The sequence below is a fragment of the Panthera onca genome, chromosome B1 (genome assembly GCF_046562875.1).
Source record: "Panthera onca isolate mPanOnc1 chromosome B1, mPanOnc1 haplotype 2, whole genome shotgun sequence".
Lineage (NCBI taxonomy): Eukaryota > Metazoa > Chordata > Mammalia > Carnivora > Felidae > Panthera > Panthera onca.
The window spans coordinates 145,415,075-145,437,227 of NC_138342.1; the positions used below are offsets into that span (position 1 = coordinate 145,415,075).

At 39.5% G+C, this 22,153-nt stretch overlaps 2 protein-coding genes across 6 annotated transcripts in view; one reads left to right on the plus strand and one right to left on the minus strand.

The window, feature by feature from the left end:
* Positions 1-22,153, plus strand: part of PALLD (palladin, cytoskeletal associated protein) — a 406,473-nt gene that overhangs the window by 367,412 nt on the left and 16,908 nt on the right. For 3 of the 4 annotated variants that reach the window (XM_060653807.3, XM_060653809.3, XM_060653814.3), the window contains 5 exons: positions 8,104-8,239; positions 11,888-11,986; positions 12,968-13,018; positions 14,171-14,392; positions 18,298-18,447. In XM_060653807.3, the coding sequence (XP_060509790.1) occupies positions 8,104-8,239; positions 11,888-11,986; positions 12,968-13,018; positions 14,171-14,392; positions 18,298-18,447 (658 nt within the window). The remainder of the gene's footprint in view (positions 1-8,103; positions 8,240-11,887; positions 11,987-12,967; positions 13,019-14,170; positions 14,393-18,297; positions 18,448-22,153) is intronic. The other variant, XM_060653808.3, reaches the window with a different exon arrangement.
* Positions 18,442-22,153, minus strand: part of CBR4 (carbonyl reductase 4) — a 96,656-nt gene continuing 92,944 nt past the window's right edge. The window contains exons 5-6 of one of the 2 annotated variants that reach the window (XM_081795585.1): positions 19,210-19,260; positions 18,721-18,755 (exon numbers count right to left, since the gene is read on the minus strand). In XM_081795585.1, the coding sequence (XP_081651711.1) occupies positions 19,211-19,260 (50 nt within the window). In that variant the 3' untranslated portion in view covers positions 18,721-18,755; position 19,210. Of the gene's footprint in view, positions 18,756-19,209; positions 19,261-22,153 lie in introns of both variants that reach the window. The other variant, XM_060653816.3, reaches the window with a different exon arrangement.

Sequence of the window (22,153 nt, forward strand, 5' to 3'; positions counted from 1 at the left end):
GCTTCGTGAGTTCGAGCCCCTCATCGGGCTCTGTGCTGACAGCCAGAGCCTGGAGCCTGCTTTGGATTCTGTGTCTCCCTCTCTCTCTCTGCCTCTCCCCTGCTCACGCTCTGTCTCTCTCTCTCCCTCTCAAAAATAAATAAAAATTAAAAAATTTTGTTTTTAAAATGAAAAGTTAGCTTTTATCCTTCACAATAATCCAAATGATTTGCCCAAGACCGAATTTCTGACCTCTTTGAACTTGTAAGAACTGGCCAACTGTTGTCAAATGAATCTTTTAAATTACTTTCACTTATACTTCACTGGGAATTTGTGATTATGATAGCAAATTCAGTTTTGCTTATATGTATGGTTTCTCAAGTTGAATGGTTTTGCCATATTTATCAAGCGCCGGTGAGTAGATTGATTATACATGATTCAGTAAGCAGAAATACGGTATTTTTTCTTTGCCCTCCTTGTTTTACCAAAATCTTACATATAAATGTCACTTATCTTAGTTTTCTTAATCATCAGTTGCATACTAGTTGTTTTATTCTGTTTGTTTAGCAGTGTCTTTGTTTTAATTCGTGAAAGGTCACGCACTAAGTTTTTAAATAGTCTGTGGAGATAAGGTTCTGTTTCTCACATGTCTGGGTAGCAGAGGTCAAGTCAGGAAACAAAGGCCTTGGATGCCAGTGATAGACCACAAGGTCAAGAAGGCCGGTGACAGTGGGCGGCGGTCAGACTCGCAACAACAGTATTTGGTTGTTGGCTGATTGTGGTTTGGGAACTTCTGCACATCCAGTTCCCCTGGTGCCTTCCTTTCTTCAAATAGCTTCATTCTTCCCGAGGGTTACTGGGGTCACCAGCAGCTTCTCAAAGCTGTTGACAGACACAAATGTTAAGTTGACTAAATCTTTCAGATGGAGGCAATGAGGAGAAAAGATGCCTTAGAAAGAAGCCTGTTTGCACTTTGATAAAAATTAGTGTGTTCTATTCCCCTCTCAGTCGCTGATAGTTGGTTTTACAGCTTCCACTGCTGTAAGCCTGTTCCTGCAAATCAGCCCTGCAAAATGGTGGCAATCCAGAGGATTCAGGAATGCCACCTAGGAATAGTGCAGCAGGTCTGTCTCTGCTGGTCTCTGAGTGGCTGTACCAAGTCTCGTGGTGAAGCAGGTCAGAACTGTCCCCGAGAACGAGATTGGCGCTTGTTGGCACTGCATTTTTTGCCCATCTTCACATTCCTACAATGTGTTCTCATAAGGGAGTGCCATATAGCCACAGTGCAACAATGTTTCCTACTCTTAATTGCTTCCTTTGTATAAGGAGGCCTTTGGTTTGAAGTGATACCCCATGTTTGTCCAAAGTTAAATCGTGTGTCAATAAGAGCTTTTATATACATGTATTAATGAGAGCTTTTATTCTGTAGGCGCCCAGCTCTTTACAGACATTATCTCATTGTCCTTCTCTTTCACCCTGATTTATAAGAAACAGGTAGGTGGGGACACTATCATCACTCTACATGCAAGGTGAGGGCACCAAGAGGTGAAGCGATTCCCCAGGGTTCTGGAATAAGCCTAAGCAAAGAGGGAGTGACTTAACCTTGGCTGTATTGCCCAGGTTGATCTCAGTTAAGTCTGATGTCTGCTATTTCTTGATTAAAGAAAACGGCTGCAGACCAACAAAACAAAATCCCCTAAGTCTTAAGAAACAGTTTGTAAAGATTTATTTGTGTTTTAGGCAGTTTTGAAGTCAAGATAGTGGTTAGATAGTAACTAACAGAAAAGACAAAAGCTGCATTGGACTCTGCAGACATTATCTCATTCTTGTCTTTCTCCCCCCTTGCAGGAAACAGGTAGGTGGGGGTAGGTGGGGGCCTTGTTGCTCCCCATCAGAGGCAGAGGCCCAAAGGGGTTGAGGACCTTCCCAGGGTCTCATTATTGGGTTCATTAATGTCTAGTATCCTAGAGGATTGCACAGAAAGTTGCATCCAATTCTGAGCAAGTATTTCCTAACAAATGAGTAGGCAAGTTTTCGGGGTCTGCTGTGACTGATGATGATCTGCTGAAATGTCTGCCCCAGGAACAGGTCAGAATCAGACCTGCTCATCTCAGATGGCTCTGTACCAAGTAGGTATAGTGAACACACATGTGTCAGTATATCCTTTAAAGAACCCAAAAGGTAACGTGAAGAGAACGTAATATTTTTATAAAGTCACCTATTTTCCTTTAAGAGCTCAATTTATCCATTTGTACTCTAACAGCTTGGGCTTTGTCATAGAATTTAGTAAGAAAATAGAATTGATATACAAAAATTCAGTTTGGGTATCTTGGGCTCTTTCATATATTAATTCACATATTACATTCGTGGATATGAGGGATACCTAAATGCCAACATGTTAATGATTTTGCTTCCTCTGAAATGTTGTGGAGTTTAGTTATTATTAGATATCACTGAATATGAGAAGAGGAGAATAAGAGGACTTTCAGAAGTTGTATCAAGGGCAGGACGCTTTCAAGATTATTCAGTAGCCAAGAAGAAAAGAAAAAGAAAGAAAACCTCCCAGGATTTGGTGGTGTTTGAATCTGGAAGATTTTACCTTCCAGATGCATGTGTGTGTGTTTAAGAAGTTTTTACCCCCAACCACATGAGTATTATTTTAAAATGTTAAGTGACTTACTGTTTAAGCTAGAGTAAACAGATCAGTAATATTTTTTGCACAGTTCGGCTGAATTGTGTATACACTGAAGTATTTATATTTCGTGTGGGAGGCTTGCATGAATTGTTTACTGGTTAAGATTTGCTTCTGAGGATGAGTTTTTGTGAAGAGTTGTGGTTTTAGTAACAGTTTACTTTGAATAAGCATTTAAGCAATTTCATTTTTAATTGTACAAACCATCATGAAAGGAGATCACCTCTTTGTCATCAAATTCTCTTGTTAAAATTTCCTAATGAGTTGTTGCTCTTCATTTATCAAAAGTGGTGCCACTGGGGAGAACCAGCCACAGCCATCTTACATTAGGCTCCAACAAAGAATTCGTCTTACAGGAAAACAAACTCAGTTGCCAAAGCTCTGCCTCAAAAACTTACAACTATTTTTCTTTTCTACTGTAACATTATATAGGAACCCTTAACTCTGTGCTCAGTTTTTAACACAGTTGCTTGAAGTGTTTTCTCAATTATGTTAGTCCAAATGAGATACTCTCTGAAAAAAAAAAGGTTCCGTATTAAAACAAGGGTGAGAAATATTGTGTCCTACCCCTCTTTTCTCAGGGTTCACAATGCCCTGTTGACCTTGCCACGCTCATTCAGGCCCTGAGACCTTTGCACTGCCTCGCTCTCCCTCTAGTCTTCACTCTGTCACTTGGGCCTCAATGGTTCTGTCATCTCCTCCGACCTGTGATTGACTGCACTGTGTAATACAGTCATCCACTCACACTCCTGTCCTTTCATGGCACTTACCACCTCCTGCTATGCCCTTCCTTTCACTCTTCTATTTCCTTTCTCTCTCTGCCATCCCCACCATACAATATAATTTTTCTGAGTTCAGTCCCTTAGTTTTACAGGAAAATAAACATGGTATTGCTAGCACTCAGAACACAGCTGAACACTGAAAAAGCCAATCAATAAAGGTTATTTGCACCTTTTTGGAAATTGGTCAAGCGTTCTTGGCATCTTTTTAAACTCCTTTATGTCTTTCATTCCGTTCTCCTTGGCCAGTTTCATCTCTGTGATTCACTTCCCTAACTGGGTAGTTTCTGTTGGCCTCTCCAGAGCCCCTCTTAGTATGCCAGGCACAATCTAAATACTCAATATGTATTAGTTCATGTCATTTTCCTAATAACCCTATAGGTACATGCTATTAATACCCACATTTTACACTTTACAGAGGATGAAACTGAGGCACATAGACATAAGTAACTAGCCCAAGCCCCAGTGTTTTAGGGAGTAAAAAATAAGAGATTGTCCCTTCTACACCTTTAGTCATGCTGATTCAGAATTCCTCCCCCCCCCCCCCCCCCAACCACCTGTCTACATCCTTATGATGGTTCAAGATCCTGGGTACTGCCTCTTTCACAGAGCCTCTGCAGTCAGTCTAGCCAGCGTTCTTTCCTACTTTTTTTACTCCTATTGCACCTAGAATCACCATGACATAGTTTATTCCTTAATTTATTCTCCAACTTATCAGCCCCTTGAGATCAAAGGCCACCTGTTAGGATTTGGCTATCTTCTTGTCACATAGAGTAGTGTTGGGACTACCAGTGATGTAGCTTTTGTTTTATTATTTTTTGTTTTTATGTATAGAGCTTCTGCTTAGAATTCCAAGATGTCATCAGGTGACACAATCGCTTGTCTTACAAACCAACTGTTGAATTTCAGGCTTAACAGAACTCATATTGATGTTTGCCTAGCATTGTGCCTTGCTGTATACTCAGTAATATTTGTCAGTGACTGTTAGACATTTAAAAATCTTTTAGTTGATTGATTTGATTTCAGTGTTAATTGTTCAGAACCAAGAAATTATGTGTACCTTAAATTCTGTGAGTCAAAGAAAATGTCTTTAAAATGGCGGGGAATAGAGATGAAGCAAATGCTCTTCTAATGCTTGTGATCTTGATACATTTAGGGAATCACCTTGTTAAGAGAAATATAGAATGGCCAGGGTTTGTATTTGGGTCAAAGAGTAATTTTAATTGTACTCTTTGAAACAGTATAATACCTGGGTGGCAGGGATCCAAACCAAGGTGAATGGCTTCTCTATGAAATGTCCTAGGGCAGGTGTTCTCAGGTCCCTTAAAGAGTCAAAGATACTGAGAACTGCTTTTTAAGCAACAGGACTTATTCTGTTGTGAATAGACAGGTGTTTACTTGTTCAAGGGGACTTGGGGCCGTCTTTTACAAAAGCAGTTCCCTGTTTATATTGTTTAGATGATCTGTTCTGCCCTTGATAGCTGCCCTTTGCCCCTTTCTTTCTTATTGGTGCAAGGAACATGGCTCTCAGTGTATTCTGCCTGCAGAAGCACAGTGAAGCTTCTGTCATCAGAGGCTGCTCATCATCACGGAGTTGTGCAACTCATTTATGTTGTCAAGTGTAAAATAATGGGAACCTGTGTGTTCCCAATAATAAGTGATGTAACACAGAGCTAGCTTTAATGTTGCCTTTCAGGTGACTTCAAAACCTACCTCTTCCAGTTCTCAGATGTAAGGCTTTAGTCAAAAGCAGTGTAGAACTTTTTTTTTCCCCAAAACTATGTAATTTGTATTTGTTCTGAGCCTAACTTATTTACATGTGGTTTGATCATACGGATGGCTTTGGCATAATTTTTCTTGCCTGAGGAGGGGAGAGAGAGGTCAGAAGTGAAGATAGTGCGTCCATTCACTAATTCCATGAATGTTATTTGAGGATCTGCTGTTTGGCAGGCATTGTCATGAACAAAAAAGGCATGGTGAGAGAGGGACAATTTAAAAAGAACGTACATTAATAAACTTTGATAGGTGCTATGAAGAAAACAAACATGTTACAATACAACATGGGTAGACTGGGTCAGGGTCCTCCTTTCCAAGGAGACAAAAAACTGAAGCCTGAAGGCTGATGACACTGTCTTGAGAAAAAAAGGAAGGGAGAAAGGCTCCAGCTCAGGGAAGCTGGCAATGTGTGCACATTTTTGTTAACCGATTATATGGTCCTAAAAATTGAGGTTAAAAATCACTATTTCTATGGCTCTTGTTGTTAATATGTCACAGCTTCACTGCCCAGCTCCTTAAAATTCAAGATCAACTCCCAGTGAGTAAGATACAACGAAGTTTGACCTCATTCTTGATATTCAAACACAGGATATCACAGTATTTTCTTTAATACCAATGTTTAACACCCTCCCACTTGAACTTTGGGGCAAGTGACTAGAAAGAAAGGACCTGGAAAAGCTGTCAGGGTAGTTTCTGTTATAGGTATCACAAGATTAAATGCACATGGTTTATTGATTTACATAACTAGTATGGGGTCAGGCAGTTCCACGGTGGGTTAAGGGCTCCAGGGTCTCTGTCCTCCCAGACTGTCATCATTAGCCCCTTGTGGTCAGCACGGCTGCAGCAGTTTTGCGCACTTCCTTTTGACATAATGGCAGCCATTGAAAGAAGAGGCGTATTTCTTCCTGTGTGCTTCTTTTTAGAGATGAGAAATTTTTAGCTAGAGCACCTCCCCCTCTCCCACCCTCATTTCCCCAATCTCACTGGCCAGGGCTCCATCACAGGTCTCTGGCTACACTAATCACCGTCCAGGAGATGGGGACCACTCAAATTAACTTAGATCACTCACCCCTGAGTTTGGGGAGGTGGTCACCTTGGGGAGGTGGTCACACTGAGGGGTGAACACCCAGCAAAATCAGGGGAAGCTCTGCAAGGAAACAAAGGGGAATAGACCGGAGGAGCCCAGGCCTCAGGGCTCAGAGTATTACTGATGAGGGCCGAGTACACAGCTGTTACAGGATGCTTATGCTTTCTCTTGCATATTTAGTGATTGGCTGTTCCCAGCATTTTGGGGTGCAATGGTGAGAAGCAGAGGGTTTGGTGAACTTCAGTGTTAAATGACATCCTCAGCCTTACTAGTGCTTTCTACCATATCAGCAAGGTGGTATCAGGCACAGGATGCCTTGACTCATTATTTGCAGTAAACCTTTTTTTTAACTTAGAAATGTCTTATCATAAAACATATAATCTAAATGAGGAAGCATATACAATGTATATATATAGTCTAAAAGAATAATAATAAAAGTCATACCTGTTTCTAGTATCTTTGAAGGTTCCCCACATGACCCTCCCCAGTCGTATCCACAACTATCCCTAGAAGATACTACCCTGAATTTCAGAGTTAATCCTTCTCTTGTCTTAATGGTTTATATATGTGTGTTTCCCTAAGTTTATATCTCAAACTTTTTTATGAATCAGAATCACCTGGAGGGCTTGTTAAGACACAAACTGCTGGACCCTAACCCCAAGGTTTCTGACTCAGCAGGTGTGGAGTGAGTCCAAAAATCTGCATTTCTACCAGTTTCTCAGGTGATGCGGAAGCTGCTGGCCAGGGACCACCCTTTGAGAACCCCTACCTTGGCAGAAGACTGCTTAGCTTTTTGCATGTTTATAATTGGAAGCATATTTTATGTATTCTTCAACTTGGCTTTGTTTTAGCTCAGCATTATGTTTTTGAGATTCATCTTTGGTGATAGGGTAGCTATGAGTCACTCATTTTCACTATTGTATAGTATTCTCTTTCTCTTGCATCTTTACTCACAGCCCTGTGAGGGCAAAGGAAGAGAAGTGGGAAGCAAATTGCTTACAGCACCAACAAAAGCGATACCACACCCATCAAGCATCCAGCCCCAGCGACCCCTGGCTCACGTGTTCCGACGTTGTTGCTGCCCTTGGAAAGAAACATTCTGAGGTGTCACCTGAGAGCCCTAGGCTCTCCAGGGGGTTTAGGAGGCTTGGGGAGTGCCAGGCAGAGCGGAGCCTGCAGACCTTCCAGGGCCCGTTAGTATAAAATAGACCTTTTATAACATTGGCCTCCTCTAATCAAATCAGGATAGAAGGGAAGGTAACAAACGATATTTGCTTAGAATGAGCTAGACACTCTTGTTGAATAAGTTGATTACAAAGGATCAGAAGGACTGAACTTCTGGAAGTATGAAAGAAATATGTTCTCTTTGAACTCTTCTCAACAGCCCTATATGGCATATATTTTATATTTGTTTATAAAACATGTTAAGAAACTAATCCAAAGTCACAAACCTAATCCAAGGCAGAGCCAGATTTTAAACCTGTGATTACAAATCGTTGTCTTTTCACTTCACATTGCTGCCTCCCTGGGACTGAAGCACAGGCCTGCCCTATCCTTGGCATGTATCTGACCACCTGAGACACACTCCCTAAGGCATTTCCACTTTCTCTGAAAGCTGGTTCCAATTAGTGTTACCTGAACACTGCAAGCAGCTTTCATGGTTCCTTCCATAATTAGTTGGAATAGATGTAACATTAGAAAAGAGTGGGATACATTGATACATTGTACTCTCTTTGTTGAACTTGAATGCCTGACAACTGACCATACTGTCTTGTGCTTTTGTCCTACAGGGGATTTCCAAAGAAAGTCAATAGAACCGCTAGAATAGCTTCTGATGAGGAGATTCAAGGCACAAAGGATGCTGTCATTCAAGACCTGGAACGAAAACTTCGCTTCAAGGAGGACCTCCTGAACAATGGCCAGCCGGTATGGAGAGACAGATTTGGGCCTTGTACTTGGAATATTAGCTACCCACATCAGAGAGCTCTTCCCTGACTTAGGTTCTTGCAATCTGTCCATGAAATGATTTCATTACCCCTAAACCTCGGTGTTCGTCTTAGCATTATGGCCTGAATCTGGGGGAAAGGGAGGAAAGTAGAAAGGCTTCCCTCTACTCAGCCTTCACTGTTTCCTCCTATTCATGAAAAACATTCTGGGAGTGAAGATAGCAAGTTGGAGATAAAGAGGAAAGTCTGATTTTAAGGTGGGGAGTAAAACAAAGGAGGAATTGCAACATTACAAAGAAAAAGGAACAGACCTGGGCTGGGTAGGAGGGGGAAGGCGTGCTCTGGAATGATTTGTATCTACCAAAAGGAGAATCTGGATTCTAAGACATGTACTGCTTCTACAGAAAAACTATCCTCACTAAGGAAACAACCCCTGAAGTCCAGGACTGTACTACTAGACCATAAATAGATAATGATTCAGTAATGAAGGAGTAATGCTTGTTCTACAATATTGTTCTAGTTTGTCAAAGCCAGACAACTAAACTCAAGAAAAAAAAAAAAAAAGAATTACATTTTAAGGGGGTTTAGTATAGTATCTGTATGGTAGATTTGGGGCACCTGGGTGGCTCAGTCAGTAAAGCGTTCGACTTCTGGTCATGATCTCACAGCTCATGAGTTCGAGCCCTGCGTCAGGCTCTATGCTTATAGCTCAGAACCTGGAGCCTGCTTCCGGATTCTGTGTCTCCTCTCTCTGCCCCACCCCCACTCATGCTCTTTCTCTGTCTCTCAAAAATGAATAAACATTAAAAAAAATTAAAGATAGATAGATAGATTGATAGATAATTCCTCCACTGGACTTAAATGTTTCCTCATCAGTTGGTTTTTTTTTTTTTTGTTTTTTACTGACCCTCCTCTTACCACATCCAGGTTATTTTTAAGGGGACAGGAAGAACAAGTCTCGCAAATAAGATTTCCCAGGTGAAGGAAAGGAGCCTTTTGTGGCTTTATTTTGGAATTGCCACTGGAAAAATTTGCCTGGCTCTTAAGTAGAAGAAAAGGGCCTCTTTGTATAAAATCTCCCTCTCAGATACCTTTTTCAGAGTAGAAAGCTCTCTATGTTAAATGTTTTCCAGGAATTTTAATTATCTCACATTGATAAATAAAAATGTGAGAACAGACCATGTTTGATTAGAAAGGTGGAGGATAGAGGAGGGGTGCTGAATGCTGCTTTTAATTATTAGGGCATCCTAATCTGAGTTCAGGAAGATTAAAATTCTAATGAGATCTTGTGTTAGTCATTCATTTCATTGAGAATAGAAGATTTTCACAAAGGGGAAATATTTTTTCCCTGAAATAAGTAATTGCATGTGTAAATACACATACACAGGAAGCTTTCCCTGCTCCATCAATGAAAGCCTTTGAAAGATTAAAGCAAATACTTACGGGAACTTATTCAAGCCAGGTAAAGGCATTTCTCCAGTTTTTTGGGTTTTTCTGGACCTTTGTTTAAATATTCCTTATGGGCTAAGATTCTCTTGGTTAAAGCGTCTTAAGACTTCTATAGGCTGTGATATCATACTGTGTATATTATGTTATATATTTATATTTATCTGTTTAGCAGTGAATGATATTCACAAGTTCCATGGATTTCCACATTTGAGAGTTTAAAAGGACAACTTTTTCCTAGTGTTGCATATTATTCTGTTACTTATTTTTGTCCTCTGTAGACAGGGCTTGGATAGCCATATAGCCTAGTGGTTTAGAAACAAAACTGAAGTAAATCTGGCTTTTAATGGTAGCAAGTACATCGTGGGAAAGGAGTTAGTATCAATAGCTGATATTTCTGCTTATAAGAAACAGAGTGGAAAATATTCCACTCCTACCTTTGATATTGCTACAGCTCTCCATGAAAACATTAGAGGCATTTAAGAGAGCAGGTATTTAAAACTCCTTTTGAAAACTTGAATTCAATGATTCTTTAACAGATGTGAGAAAATTAATTTAAATAATAACATAGTGGCCTGAGACAGCCCATGCACGAAACACCTGCCTCTACCTCTTCTTGTATTCTGCCTCTTCTTCAGTAAATGAAATAATTTGAACTTCGGGACTATTTGTCATTTGGCACTGACTTGTTTCACTTCCCGGTTTCAGCTGGGACTAGAACCAGCAATTACTGGAAACTGTAAATTTAGTCAACATATTTTCCTGATTAGAGAGTTTCCAATAGAATTTGCATCGATGTTCAGAAGTTTGGAAGCTTACTGAAATAACTTGTCTATTTTTTCTTTTAAGATTCTGTCTTACTAATTCTCTCTTTTGAATAAAACACTTGTTTGTAAAATGCCCTTCATGGGACAGAGGGTCTCTGAAAGTTCCTCCTAGAATTGTCAATTCTAAGATTTTTTAGGACCAACACTCAAAAGCAGGAAACAGCCCACTGGACAGAACAAACACGTTGGCATAAGAATGGCCCCGCAAATATGTTTTGGCCAGATCCAGAGCACTGGCTGCTAGACGTGAAAACTTTACCACTTTCTCTGCCTGATGGGCAAGCAATCTGCATCTGAGTAGAATCTCAAATTGTGGAGATTAGCTTTGGCAAGTGTCCCTCACAGTCCTTTTGCTAATTCAGCCGTGTGCAGTCATTCTCTGTGGACTATTATATTTGCCTACCTTCACCTGCCACACAGACAGCCTGGGAAGTGCCTTTAGAGGTGAGAACCCCGAAACAGAGAGGATTATCACTGCCAGCTGTCTAAAATTCCTTATCAGAGGCTTGGAGCTGACCAGGCTGTTTTGAAGCTGTGGATGGTTATGAAAATAACCTTTCCTTAAAAAAATACTTTGCTATTTGAATATCTCTTTTTTCTATATGTTTACCATTAAGGATTGGTATATGACACATATTTCCTATGTGGTTTCTGCCTTGTTTGCTTATTATATTCACCTTAAATTTGTGCTGTATCAGTCAGTGGCTCTCAAGATTAGTTACCTCATATCCCAACACTATATTAAGCCACAAAGACCAGAAGGAAAGGTGACAGACTGAACAACTGAAGGAAGGGAAAGAAAGAGACTCCTTTTATATATAGGTATCTGAAGGTTGAGGGGAAAATAGTTACAGAAAATATCAAAACTCATTTTTTAAGATTCTTTTTCAGGGTGCCTGGGTGGCTTAGTCAGTTAAGCTCTGACTCTTGATTTCAGCTCAGGTCATGATCCCATGCTTTGTGGTTTCATGCCCCATGTCGGGCTCTGCACTACTGACAGCATGGAACCTGCTTGGGATTCTGTCTCTCCCTCTCTCTGCCCCTCCCCTGCTCACATTTGCTCTCTCTCTCTCAAAATAAATAGATAAACTTTAAAAAGTGTTTGGGGCATGTGGGTGGCTTAGTGGGTTAAGCCTCCAACTTGGTTCAGGTCATAATCTCATGGTTCGTGAGTTTGAGCCCCACGTTGGGCTCAGTGCTGACAGCTCTGGAGCCTGAAGCCTGCTTCAGATTCGGTCTCTCTGTCTCTCTCAATTCAGTTTAAAAAAAAATGAATAAATAAAATTCTTTTTCATCAGGCAGTATATAATTATGACTTTTCTAATTTTGTCTTTTTTGTGACTTACTTTGTTTAGAGGTTAACATATGAAGAAAGAATGGCTCGTCGATTACTAGGTGCTGACAGTGCAACTGTTTTTAATATTCAGGAGCCAGAAGAGGAAACAGCTAATCAGGTACTGTGTTCATCTGGACTTTTTTTTTTTTTTTTACGTTTATTCATTTTTGAAAGACAGCACAAGCAGGGGTGGGGCAGAGAAAGAGGGGGACACAGAGTCCGAAGCAGGCTCCAGGCTCTGAGCTGTCAGCACAGAGCCCGACGCGGGGCTTGAGCTCACGAAACGTGAGATCATGACCTGAGCTGAAGTCGGACGCTTAACCGACTGAGCCACCCAGGCACCCCCATCTGGACTTTTTAGAAAAATAATAATTATTCTGTTCCCTCTCCCCATAGTCTTCATGGCCACTATTCTTGGAGCCAATTCTGTAGGAAGTAGAGGGCAAGTCAAAGAAAAGCAGTATTAACATCATCAATCAAGGTCATAGCTAATATTTATTGAGCACATACCATGTGCCAAACAGTGTGTTAAGTGACTGCTAGAGTTACTGCAGTCAGTGATAACTGTTCTTTTTATCTTCCTGTTGATCACTTTATTCTCCTTTCAAGTATCTTTCTGTTTTTGCTGTCCTGTGCTTTCATACAAAATCCTTTTGTGTGGAGAAACATATTTCACTGAAATTATTTGAAACAGCCAGTGAATATTTAGTCAAAGTAAACTATTTATTTATAGAAAAATTATGTCTTTATTTTCCTTCACATATACATTTGTAAGTCACTAATCAGCAGAAAACCTAAAATGCTATTTTTGTTCCCCCCAAAAAAGTCACTGCATGGATTTGATGTAAGCTGTTTTATAATCTGCACTGTTTCTGCTTGGAGTTTCCAAATGTAGTCTCAAGATTAAAGAAGGCGTTTTAAAACCTGTTTAAATGATCAAGTCAACTCTTATAGATGTTAAAAAATGGATCTGCCTTTAATATCTGAAGATTTTTCTGTGTTAAATATTGCTACTGCAAAAATTTCACTTAAAACTAGATATCTTGCTAGATTCTTATTTCTGTCACTAGTCTTCACTTCTTTTTTTCTACCATTACAGGAAATTGGGTCTCCTCATGCTTCTGTAGGGAGTCCTCTGGATGGTCAAAAGGTTAATAAGCTTTTCACCTTTCTTCTCCTTCTGGTCTTTCACTGTATCTGTTATCTTGTGTTCTTTGTTTGCCTGTGTATCTATCTTTCCTGCCACATATTAATTGTAAATACTATGACCAGTGTCTAAGATCAGATGAACAAAATTACTGCAGTGTGATTTTTGTCATACATTTACGAACTTGAATTTGCTTCTGTCACTAGTGGACACTCTGAACTGTGAATTGTTTCTCATTTGTTGTACCTTTCTAGGGATAAATGTGCCCATTCTTAAACTGATTCATTTGATAGTAATTAAAACAACTCATTTGCAGTTTTATTCATACTGTTGTATTTCTTCCCTCAAGACGACAAACTTTTTTTAAAGGTTGAATAACTTCTTTAAGGAAAACCTAGCTGGAACATCTTTTATTTATAATTAAATAGAGAGTAGTTTCTAATGGGCTGCCTTGTGTTCACTGTGCTTTGTAAGCAAGAGAACTGTAGGGTCCACCTTGATCACCATAGGATGTTGATGGGTACTTTGTTTTTGTCTTTTTAATCACAGTTTTGACTAGACTGCCAATCCCATTTTTCTTTGAAACATTGGTGGAGAATAGTCCCTAATAGCTGCACAGCTGAGGAGGAGTTCAGAGGCTTTGTGGCCGAGGACTGTTATGAATGAAAAGAAATGCCATTTTTCCCATTATTCATTTGATAAAATGCTATGTAATATTGCAGCTGCTGGCCACATGCACTGTTACCCTTCTGAAGAGCTGCACCCCCCCCCCCCCCAGCTTTTACTCTACAGAAAGAAATCAGTGTTCCATCAGGTTTTATTCTTATGAACAGTTTGAGAATATAAAGCTGTTGCCTTTTTCTTTCTTTCCCCATACCCCCCAAGAGACCAGAGAAAGAAATTCATCTTCATAGTTTTTTGGGGGAGGAGGATGATAAGACTTGAAGACAATTTGAAATATCATATATACTTACTTCCAGATGTTTTTTTGTTTTGTATGGGACTGAGTTGGGCTCAGACTTGTTTTTAAGCTCCATGGTAAAAATATCACTGTCTTCTGAGTGCCTTATTGGAGGGGAGGGTAAGACTCATGAGACACATTGTACCACAAGAAACTGAGGTTGCTAACATGACCTTTATTTTTACCTGATGTAGGAATACAAAGTCTCCAGCTGTGAACAGAGACTCATCAGTGAAATTGAGTACAGGCTAGAAAGGTCTCCTGTGGATGAATCAGGTGATGACGTCCAATATGGGGATGCACCTGTGGAAAATGGAGTGGCACCGTTCTTTGAGATGAAACTGAAACATTACAAGATCTTTGAGGGAATGCCTGTAACTTTCACATGCAGAGTGACTGGGAATCCAAAACCAAAGGTAAGCTAAAAACATGGCTTTTTAAGAGTCCTGTTTTCTGAGGAAGAGTTAGGCTTCAAAAGTACAGCATGTATAATAGGAGGAAGAGATACAGACTACCTTTCTCAGTACCCATGATGTAAAATGTTTAAAGTACTATTAAGTTCAAGGCCTTCCTCAGGAGGCATTAGAAACCAGAAAGAGCAGAAGAAGGGTAGAGTTTGGGTTCAAAGAATAGAATAGGAGAATAACAATTAAATAATTGACAAGGAGCTTTTCATACACCTACATCATTTATTCCTCATGTGATATTATCAGTGTCACTCCCAAATTACTGATGACTGAACTACGCTCAGTGAGGTTTAATCAACTTGCCCAAGGTCAGGGAGCTGGTGAGTGGCCAGGCTTGAACACGAACCCCATGCTGTGTACCATACAAAGAAATAAAGTTTACCATGGATTATAAAAACTTCAGATCTTTAATCTACAAAACCAAGCCTTCCTGTATTTATAAAGGGGCTAGAGGCCAGAATACTGTTGAGAAAGGATAATCAAAGGAACTTCTGACACTCAGGTGGTCTAGGCTGACCTAGATGGGAGCCCTCTTTCTACAGATGCATGGAAATGCTAGATAAAGCATTGCCCTGTCTCTAAATGGAGACAAGAATAACTGCTCACTAGCCTAGAAAACAATGCACAGATTACACTTTTCCCTAGAACTTGGGAGAAAAGAATAAAAAAGATACCCGTGAGAAATTGAAACTCCAAATTTACTTCAACACATGATATGGAGCCAAAAGCTGAGAAATTAATACGAAATTTAGTCCAGGATGGATTAAAATCCTTAAGTTTCTGGCAGAAGCAAGCAAACACTGCCCTATACAACACTCTCACAATTTGGGTCATATCAAACTTCTGTAGAGTTAGAGGGAGGAAAAAGAAATTCACAGTAAAAACTTACAGACCATAGGAGAAAATAAGCAACGATAAGGAGAATCAATAGCACAAGAAACAAGACAATAGAAGCTTAAGTATTGTTCAGTGTTGGGCAATCTTAAGCAAACTGTAAAATACCTATGTTTAAAATGATTGAAACAATTTTAAAAGAAATAGAAACTTCAATGAAAAAAAACAGGACATTACCAAAGGCCAGGCAAATTTGTACAATAAGCATATAGAAGGGAAAATACACTCACTGAAATTAAAAGTTTAACAGTGGTGTCATAGAAAAAAAAGCAAAGAAAATAGCGTTAAAATTTTACATACGTACCCCCTCCTAATAAAATGAGACTTTTAAAGTAAACTGTTGTTAGAGAAAGCTTCTTTATTCTTGACATGATTTGGATAATTGCTGTGTATTCACAAATATGATATCCAATGCACATACTAAAAATAAATTTGCAGCTTATGAATGAAACTCAACAAGATATTGTTGTTTCCAAATATCTTAAGCTTCCAAAATATTCACAAATCCCTTGTTATTTTTAAATCTTACTCAAGGCTTAAGATCATTGCTTAAGTTCTAAGATCACCGATTCTTATTTTAAAAAACACCATGTTCACCAGAAAGATGAGCTGTTGTTTTTAACATAATTTTGCATTTCTGGTATGAATTTCAATGTTTCACAGCTTTAAGGCTTAATTTTTTAAGAACGTTTTATTGTTTGATTTTCTTCTTCACCTTTCCTTCCTCCTTCCCCTTCCTTCCTCCTGTCCTCACTGCCGCTCTTTTTCTTCCCTCCCTATCAAAGTGTGGAATATTCAGCATGTTCCAAAAAATACATCCTTTCTTTTAGCTTATGTTTAAAAAAAAAAAAATTCTGCCTTTTACATGCTTGTTCTGACTGAGACATGAGAAGGTTGAAAGGCGTTTCTAGTTCACCCTGTTTTCATCTTGTATATCCTCCCTTTCCCTCTCCATCAACAGTCTTGGTAAAATTGTTGGACTGTTTCCTAATTCTCATTTGAAAGTTGCAGTCCAGATGTAGCAGAGGTGAGGAATAGGATTAAAGGAAAGAAACAGTTCTGAAGAACTGGCATAGTGGCCAGAATGCAAAAGGAGGAAACTGTGTTCTAATCACAGCTTCTGGGTTCCATCAGAAATAATAAAACCACCAAGCAGAGAATGATAATTATGAAGTATCATGCTTTACATAATTTAATTTTTAAGACTGTGAGTTATTAGTCTAGTTGATGATTCATCTTTAGTTCTGCGGATTAACAATATAGGCTGTAAATTTAGAGCTAATTGAAAAATGGGGGTTGGAAGAGTTACAGCAGTCAGATCCCGATTATTCATGCCCTTATTTAGTGCCATATATTTCTAGCCCGTCCTTTCTTAGAAATGTATGTTTTGGAAAGATTTTTCAGATTCAGAAGCTTTGATAGAGAGCTGAATTTGAATGCCAGTTGTGGTCTCAATGTGCATTCTGATTTACATTAAGGAAGAAGCTCATTTTAAAAACTGAAGGCTCTAAAGGAGGTTTCTTCTGTTAGGAATGAGTTAGGAAAGCTTGAGTTTGCAAGGAACACAGATGACAACAGAGAACTTGTTGTGGCTTTAGAGAGGGGGATTTGTTTAGTTCCCTAGCCAGAAGTCTGGAGGCGGGATGATGCAGGCGTTAGTTCTGCATCTAGGCCATGGTAGGGCTGCTGGCACTGTGATTCATCATGATGGCCCTGTTTCTCAGCCGTCCAAAATAATAACTAAATCATGAGGGATCCGCCGGCCAGTGATTTTATTTAAAGGTGACAAAAGGTAGGAGGACCTAGGGAAGAGGTAACTGGACCGTTTTAAAATGTGTTATTTAGTCCAGATTTATTTTTACTTTATTCTTCACATTTAATTTTCTATCAAACCAAGTGAAAATATTATTGAAAATTATTGTAAGTTTAAATACTACTGTGTTTTCCTTAACATAGTGGGGAGAACTGACAAACACTCAACTTTGAGCATATGCTCCTTGGCCCAGAATGAAAACAGTAGGCCTCCACCCACCACCAACCCTTAACTGTTGCTCACTCCTCACTGCTATTTTGTCTAACACAGTTCAGTGGAATGGAGTAAGGAGTCTGTTATTGTTCTCTAAAATAACCTTTTTGGGGCACCTGGGTGGCTCAGTCAGTTAAGCATCCAACTTTGGCTCAGGTCATGATCTATCTCACAATTGAGTTCAAGCCCCACGTCGGGCTCTGTGCTGACAGAGCCTGGAGCTTGCTTCGGATTCTGTGTCTCCCTCTGTCTCAAAAATTAACATTAAAAATTTTTTTTTAAATAAATAAAATAAAATACCTTTTTACCTTTACAAGTAATATATTTTAATTCAGTACATTGGAAAATAGAAGCAAAAATGGAAAATGCCTGTGAAGCCACCCCAGAAGTTATTACTGTCAACGTTCAATCTAGATCCCTCCAGATAAATAATATGTAAAAAAAATGTGAGTAATATGTGAATACCTACTTACATACATACTTTTTTAAATATAAGGATATATCATTTTTAAATTTTTTTTTAACGTTTATTATAGAGAGACAGAGACAGCGTGAGCAGGGGAGGGGCCAGAGGGAGAGGGAGACACAGAATCTGAAACAGGCTCCAGGCTCTGAGCTGTCCGCACAGAGCCCGACGCAGGGCTCAAACTCACGAACCGCCAGATCATGACCTGAGCGGAAGTCGGATGCTCAACCGACTGAGCCACCCAGGCACCCCAAGATATATCATTTTTAAAAACTAAAATAGAATTAAACCTGTTTCTCACCTACTTTTTTCACTCAAAAATCAATTTCCTGTTCAGATGTTCTGTTTAACATTTTAACATGAAAACTCAGATCAGCTCTGCAGACCACACAGTTATTCCTTATCAGTCCCCCAAACAGAGTAATACTATACACATCCTTAATCTTTAATCATTGTTTCCTTTCACAGATCTATTGGTTTAAAGATGGAAAGCAGATCTCTCCAAAGAATGATCACTACACCATTCAAAGAGATCTTGACGGGACCTGCTCTCTCCATACCACAGCCTCCACCCTAGATGATGATGGCAATTACACAATTATGGCTGCAAACCCTCAGGTAAAGATTAAGGGTATAGGTCTGGCTTCAGTTCTGTGCATAGTGCTTACAGGCATTTATTTGAAGAAAGGAACTGTTTAATTAAAAAGGTGGAATCTTATTTCTTTGACTTGAAATGATTTTCCCAAATTTTACATCCATCTTGATTTCAGAAGATAGAAAAATTCTTTATTAGTATCTATTTCATCAGGTGTTTTTCACATGAGTAATTCCAGTGTAGACGTGCATTCTTTCCACCAATGTTACTGAGGGCCTCATAGGTACACTTATGCAGGTGATGGGGTTGCAGTGCTGGACAGAAGAAAGTCCTGAGATAGAAAGTAAGCCAGTAAACAAATACATAAATAATATAATTTCAGATGGGATTAAGTTCTATGAAGGAAAAAAAAGGAGAAAAGTGTAGTGAGTGACATATATAAATATGTTGTAGTAAAAATCCTCAAAAAAGTAAGATATTTAAAAGAAATACAGATACACTTAATTCACTGGAATTTAAGTCGTATATAAGTGTAGATAAATTATAATTTTGATAGCACCTGCATATGGCATTCAGGATTATTTGTTTCCATCCAAATGTTTTCTCTTGTATTTGCCCTTAGATTTAGGGTCAAAAAACCAGCTGACTCCTTTAGAATTTAACAGGCAGCTACTGGTACCAAATCCCCAGTTCAAGCCTGCAGATTCCTTTTTGAGTACCGTATATATTTGATACACTTTGCTGAGTACAGAGGATGCAAAAGTGAATAAGGAGTGATTCTGTACCTTAAGACCTCCATAGGTGACAGGGTAATTTTACAAAGTCAGCAGAAGTCACTTTAAAAAAAAAAAAAAGAAGCTAAAATTAACAATTATAGAACTAATGAAGATTGTCCAGTTATGTTTTTTAAATCTCTGATCTATTTATATCATTCCATATTTCATTATTTCTTTAGAAGGAAGCATGAAATGTTAGAAAATGATACAAATAATTTCAGCAAAGCTTACAGACCTCTAACAGTTTGCGCAATGTTTGTCCTAATATTACATTGTCATATAAACATCTGTTTCTGCAATACTACTAAGATTAGAATGGAACTCGAATTCTCCACAAATCAGGTTGTGAGGGAGCACAGCCGACTTCACTGTCACAGTTTCCATGGTAAATATGCACTTTCTCCAGGTTCCAATTTTTCAATCGGTGAATACATGACCATCACCTTGAAAAATAGTCAAAAGCGCAACTCTTACTGAAAGTTACATTTTAATACTTATTTGTGTTCATATTTGGAGGATTTGAGGGAACAGGGGAACAGAAGTGGAACTTGCTTTTTTTTCTTATTGTATTTTCAGTATGTTTCCTTCAATATTATTAACAAATTTCAATTCTCAATTTTCTGCCTTTAATTAAAATAATAGAGAACTCCACAAAATCCAGACTTTTTCTTCATGCTGGGTCCTTTGTTCCTCTGTCCCCTAGAAAGCCTGGGACATATTATGGAGATCGAATTAACTGTGTTCCAGCACTCCCCAGTGCTGGTCCCGATGTTAATTTTGAGGCATTTTTCCTAGCGAATGTTTTAAACTGTTACTGGAGTCAGCGGTTTTATAGAACAAAGAACATAAATGTAAAATTGCAATTATGAGTCTGTTTCTAGTCTTCTTCAAATTGTACTAACCTAGTTTTACATATGGAAAAGTTCTAAACGGGGAAGGACTTGCTGCTCACGGCCAATGGCAGGGTGCAGAGTTGCAGACTGCGTGCCAGCCTCTGAGCATTTAAACTACTGACAAACTAGTTGAAGTCATTCGATATCTATTGAAGTCATTAGATACAGGAGGGCTGCTGAAGATCCCCTTTGTAATACAGAAGAGGAGGAAGGGAAAGAAATAACACCACAAAGGCCAGAAATGTCGGACAGGGTTGATGCTACCGAAGAGCCTAAATGGTGTCGTTCAGGGGTTAAGAGCATGAACTCTGGCATCAGACAGATCTGAGTTGAATTTCTACCTCTGCCACTCACCACCTATGTGACCTTTAGCAAGTGGCATCATTTCTCTGTGCCTATTTCCTCTTCTGTGAAAATAAGAGTGATAATAGGGATTTAAATAATATACTTGGTTTACCTGGCATATAATATGCTTTTGGTAAAAGCTAGTTATTGTCATTATTTTAATTCAGAGACACTAATAACCCTGTCTTAAAGCAGCAGCCCTAAACGTTGGCAGGAGCCTGTGGAATCAGGATGTGAAGGATCAGTTCTGTCTCTAGATACTCCCCTACAGAACTGTTAGAGAGTAGGCAAGTCAGTTCAGGATGGAATTTCTACCCAGCATGTTGCTGGTGTGTGGTCTTCTGACCTCCTGGCTTCTCCTCTTTACCACCCCCATGGGAAAGGAGTCAGGCAGCAGATGTGACCGTGCCACAACTGCCACAGCTGTGGGCTTGGGTGGAGGGAGCTGGGAGCAGGAGACCCGGCCACACCCACAGCACAGCTGACGGGAGCCACACAGGAAGCTGGGAAGTGGCTTTGCTCCCAGCACGCTCAGGGCCCTCATCTCAGTCCCCAGCCCCCAGCGAATTCTGCTGCTTTAACCAAGCCCCGGGGTAAGTCCCTCCGTTAACTCTCTCTCAATCTTGGCCTCTACCCTTTGAAGAGGAGACAAAGGAATGAGAAGTGCACCAGTTTACATCAGGTTGCCAAAAGCCCAGCCCTTCTAACAGAATGTCCCATCTCACCTGGGATTTCAGCAAACAGTAATGTGACTGCCCTGGGTCTGTCAGAGGGAGCAAAAGATTCAAAGAGCTCCGAGGCCACAGTAACCAGAGCACTTCCTGATACCAAGAATTCCAACTACCTCTCAGTGTGAGTTGATCCACCCAATATTCTAACTTAAAGAGGGTGAGGCTAAATTAAGTCTCCTTTTCTACCTAAGGACCAGGGGCAGGCATAGGAGGGGGAACTTGTGAAGAGAATCTGAGGAAATCCTAAAAGTGGGCACGCAGGCCTCAGACTGAAATTGCTGTGAGAGAATTTTTAGATTTAGGGTACTTGGTATTACATGCCATTCCAAGTCTCAGCATGTTGCCTGGTTGATTTTAGTTTCGAGAGTAAAACTCCTTTCCTCTCCTGGCGTCTTCAATACTGAGCAAGTATGTGCAAATATGCCACATGTAGGTTTTGTGAGTTATCACCTAGAAATTGGAACAAACTCTACCATTCATTAGAAGGACAAAGAGGTATTTAAACCATGACAAACAGCAGACCATTATCATTTGTTGCTATAGGAATACCATAATAGAAATGTCTAACAGTGTTTTATTTCATCTCTACTTTATAACATCTTTTATTGTATATTGAAGTATTTTGCCATTCTTGTAATTTGATTTAAAAGAAGCATGATAATAAGGCACTGGAAAACATTTACAGAGTCAAAGCTGAATTTCTCAGGATACACTAATCATGAAGGCATAACATATAGTCAAAAGAAAACTTAAGTTGATTCCCCAATTCCTTGATGCCATTTAGTTACCTTAAACTTTTTTTTCACATCTTAAAAACATTTGGTTTGAAAGGGAGACAGCTCCTTCTATTTTTTTTCTGGTACACTGGACTGTACATGATGTGGAATGACCAAGGGAAAGAGGAAAAGGCTGGCCTGGAAAAATGAGTTCAGTAATGAAACACAGACGGCAGGGCTTTCCTGAGCAGTGGAAAATAATTACACA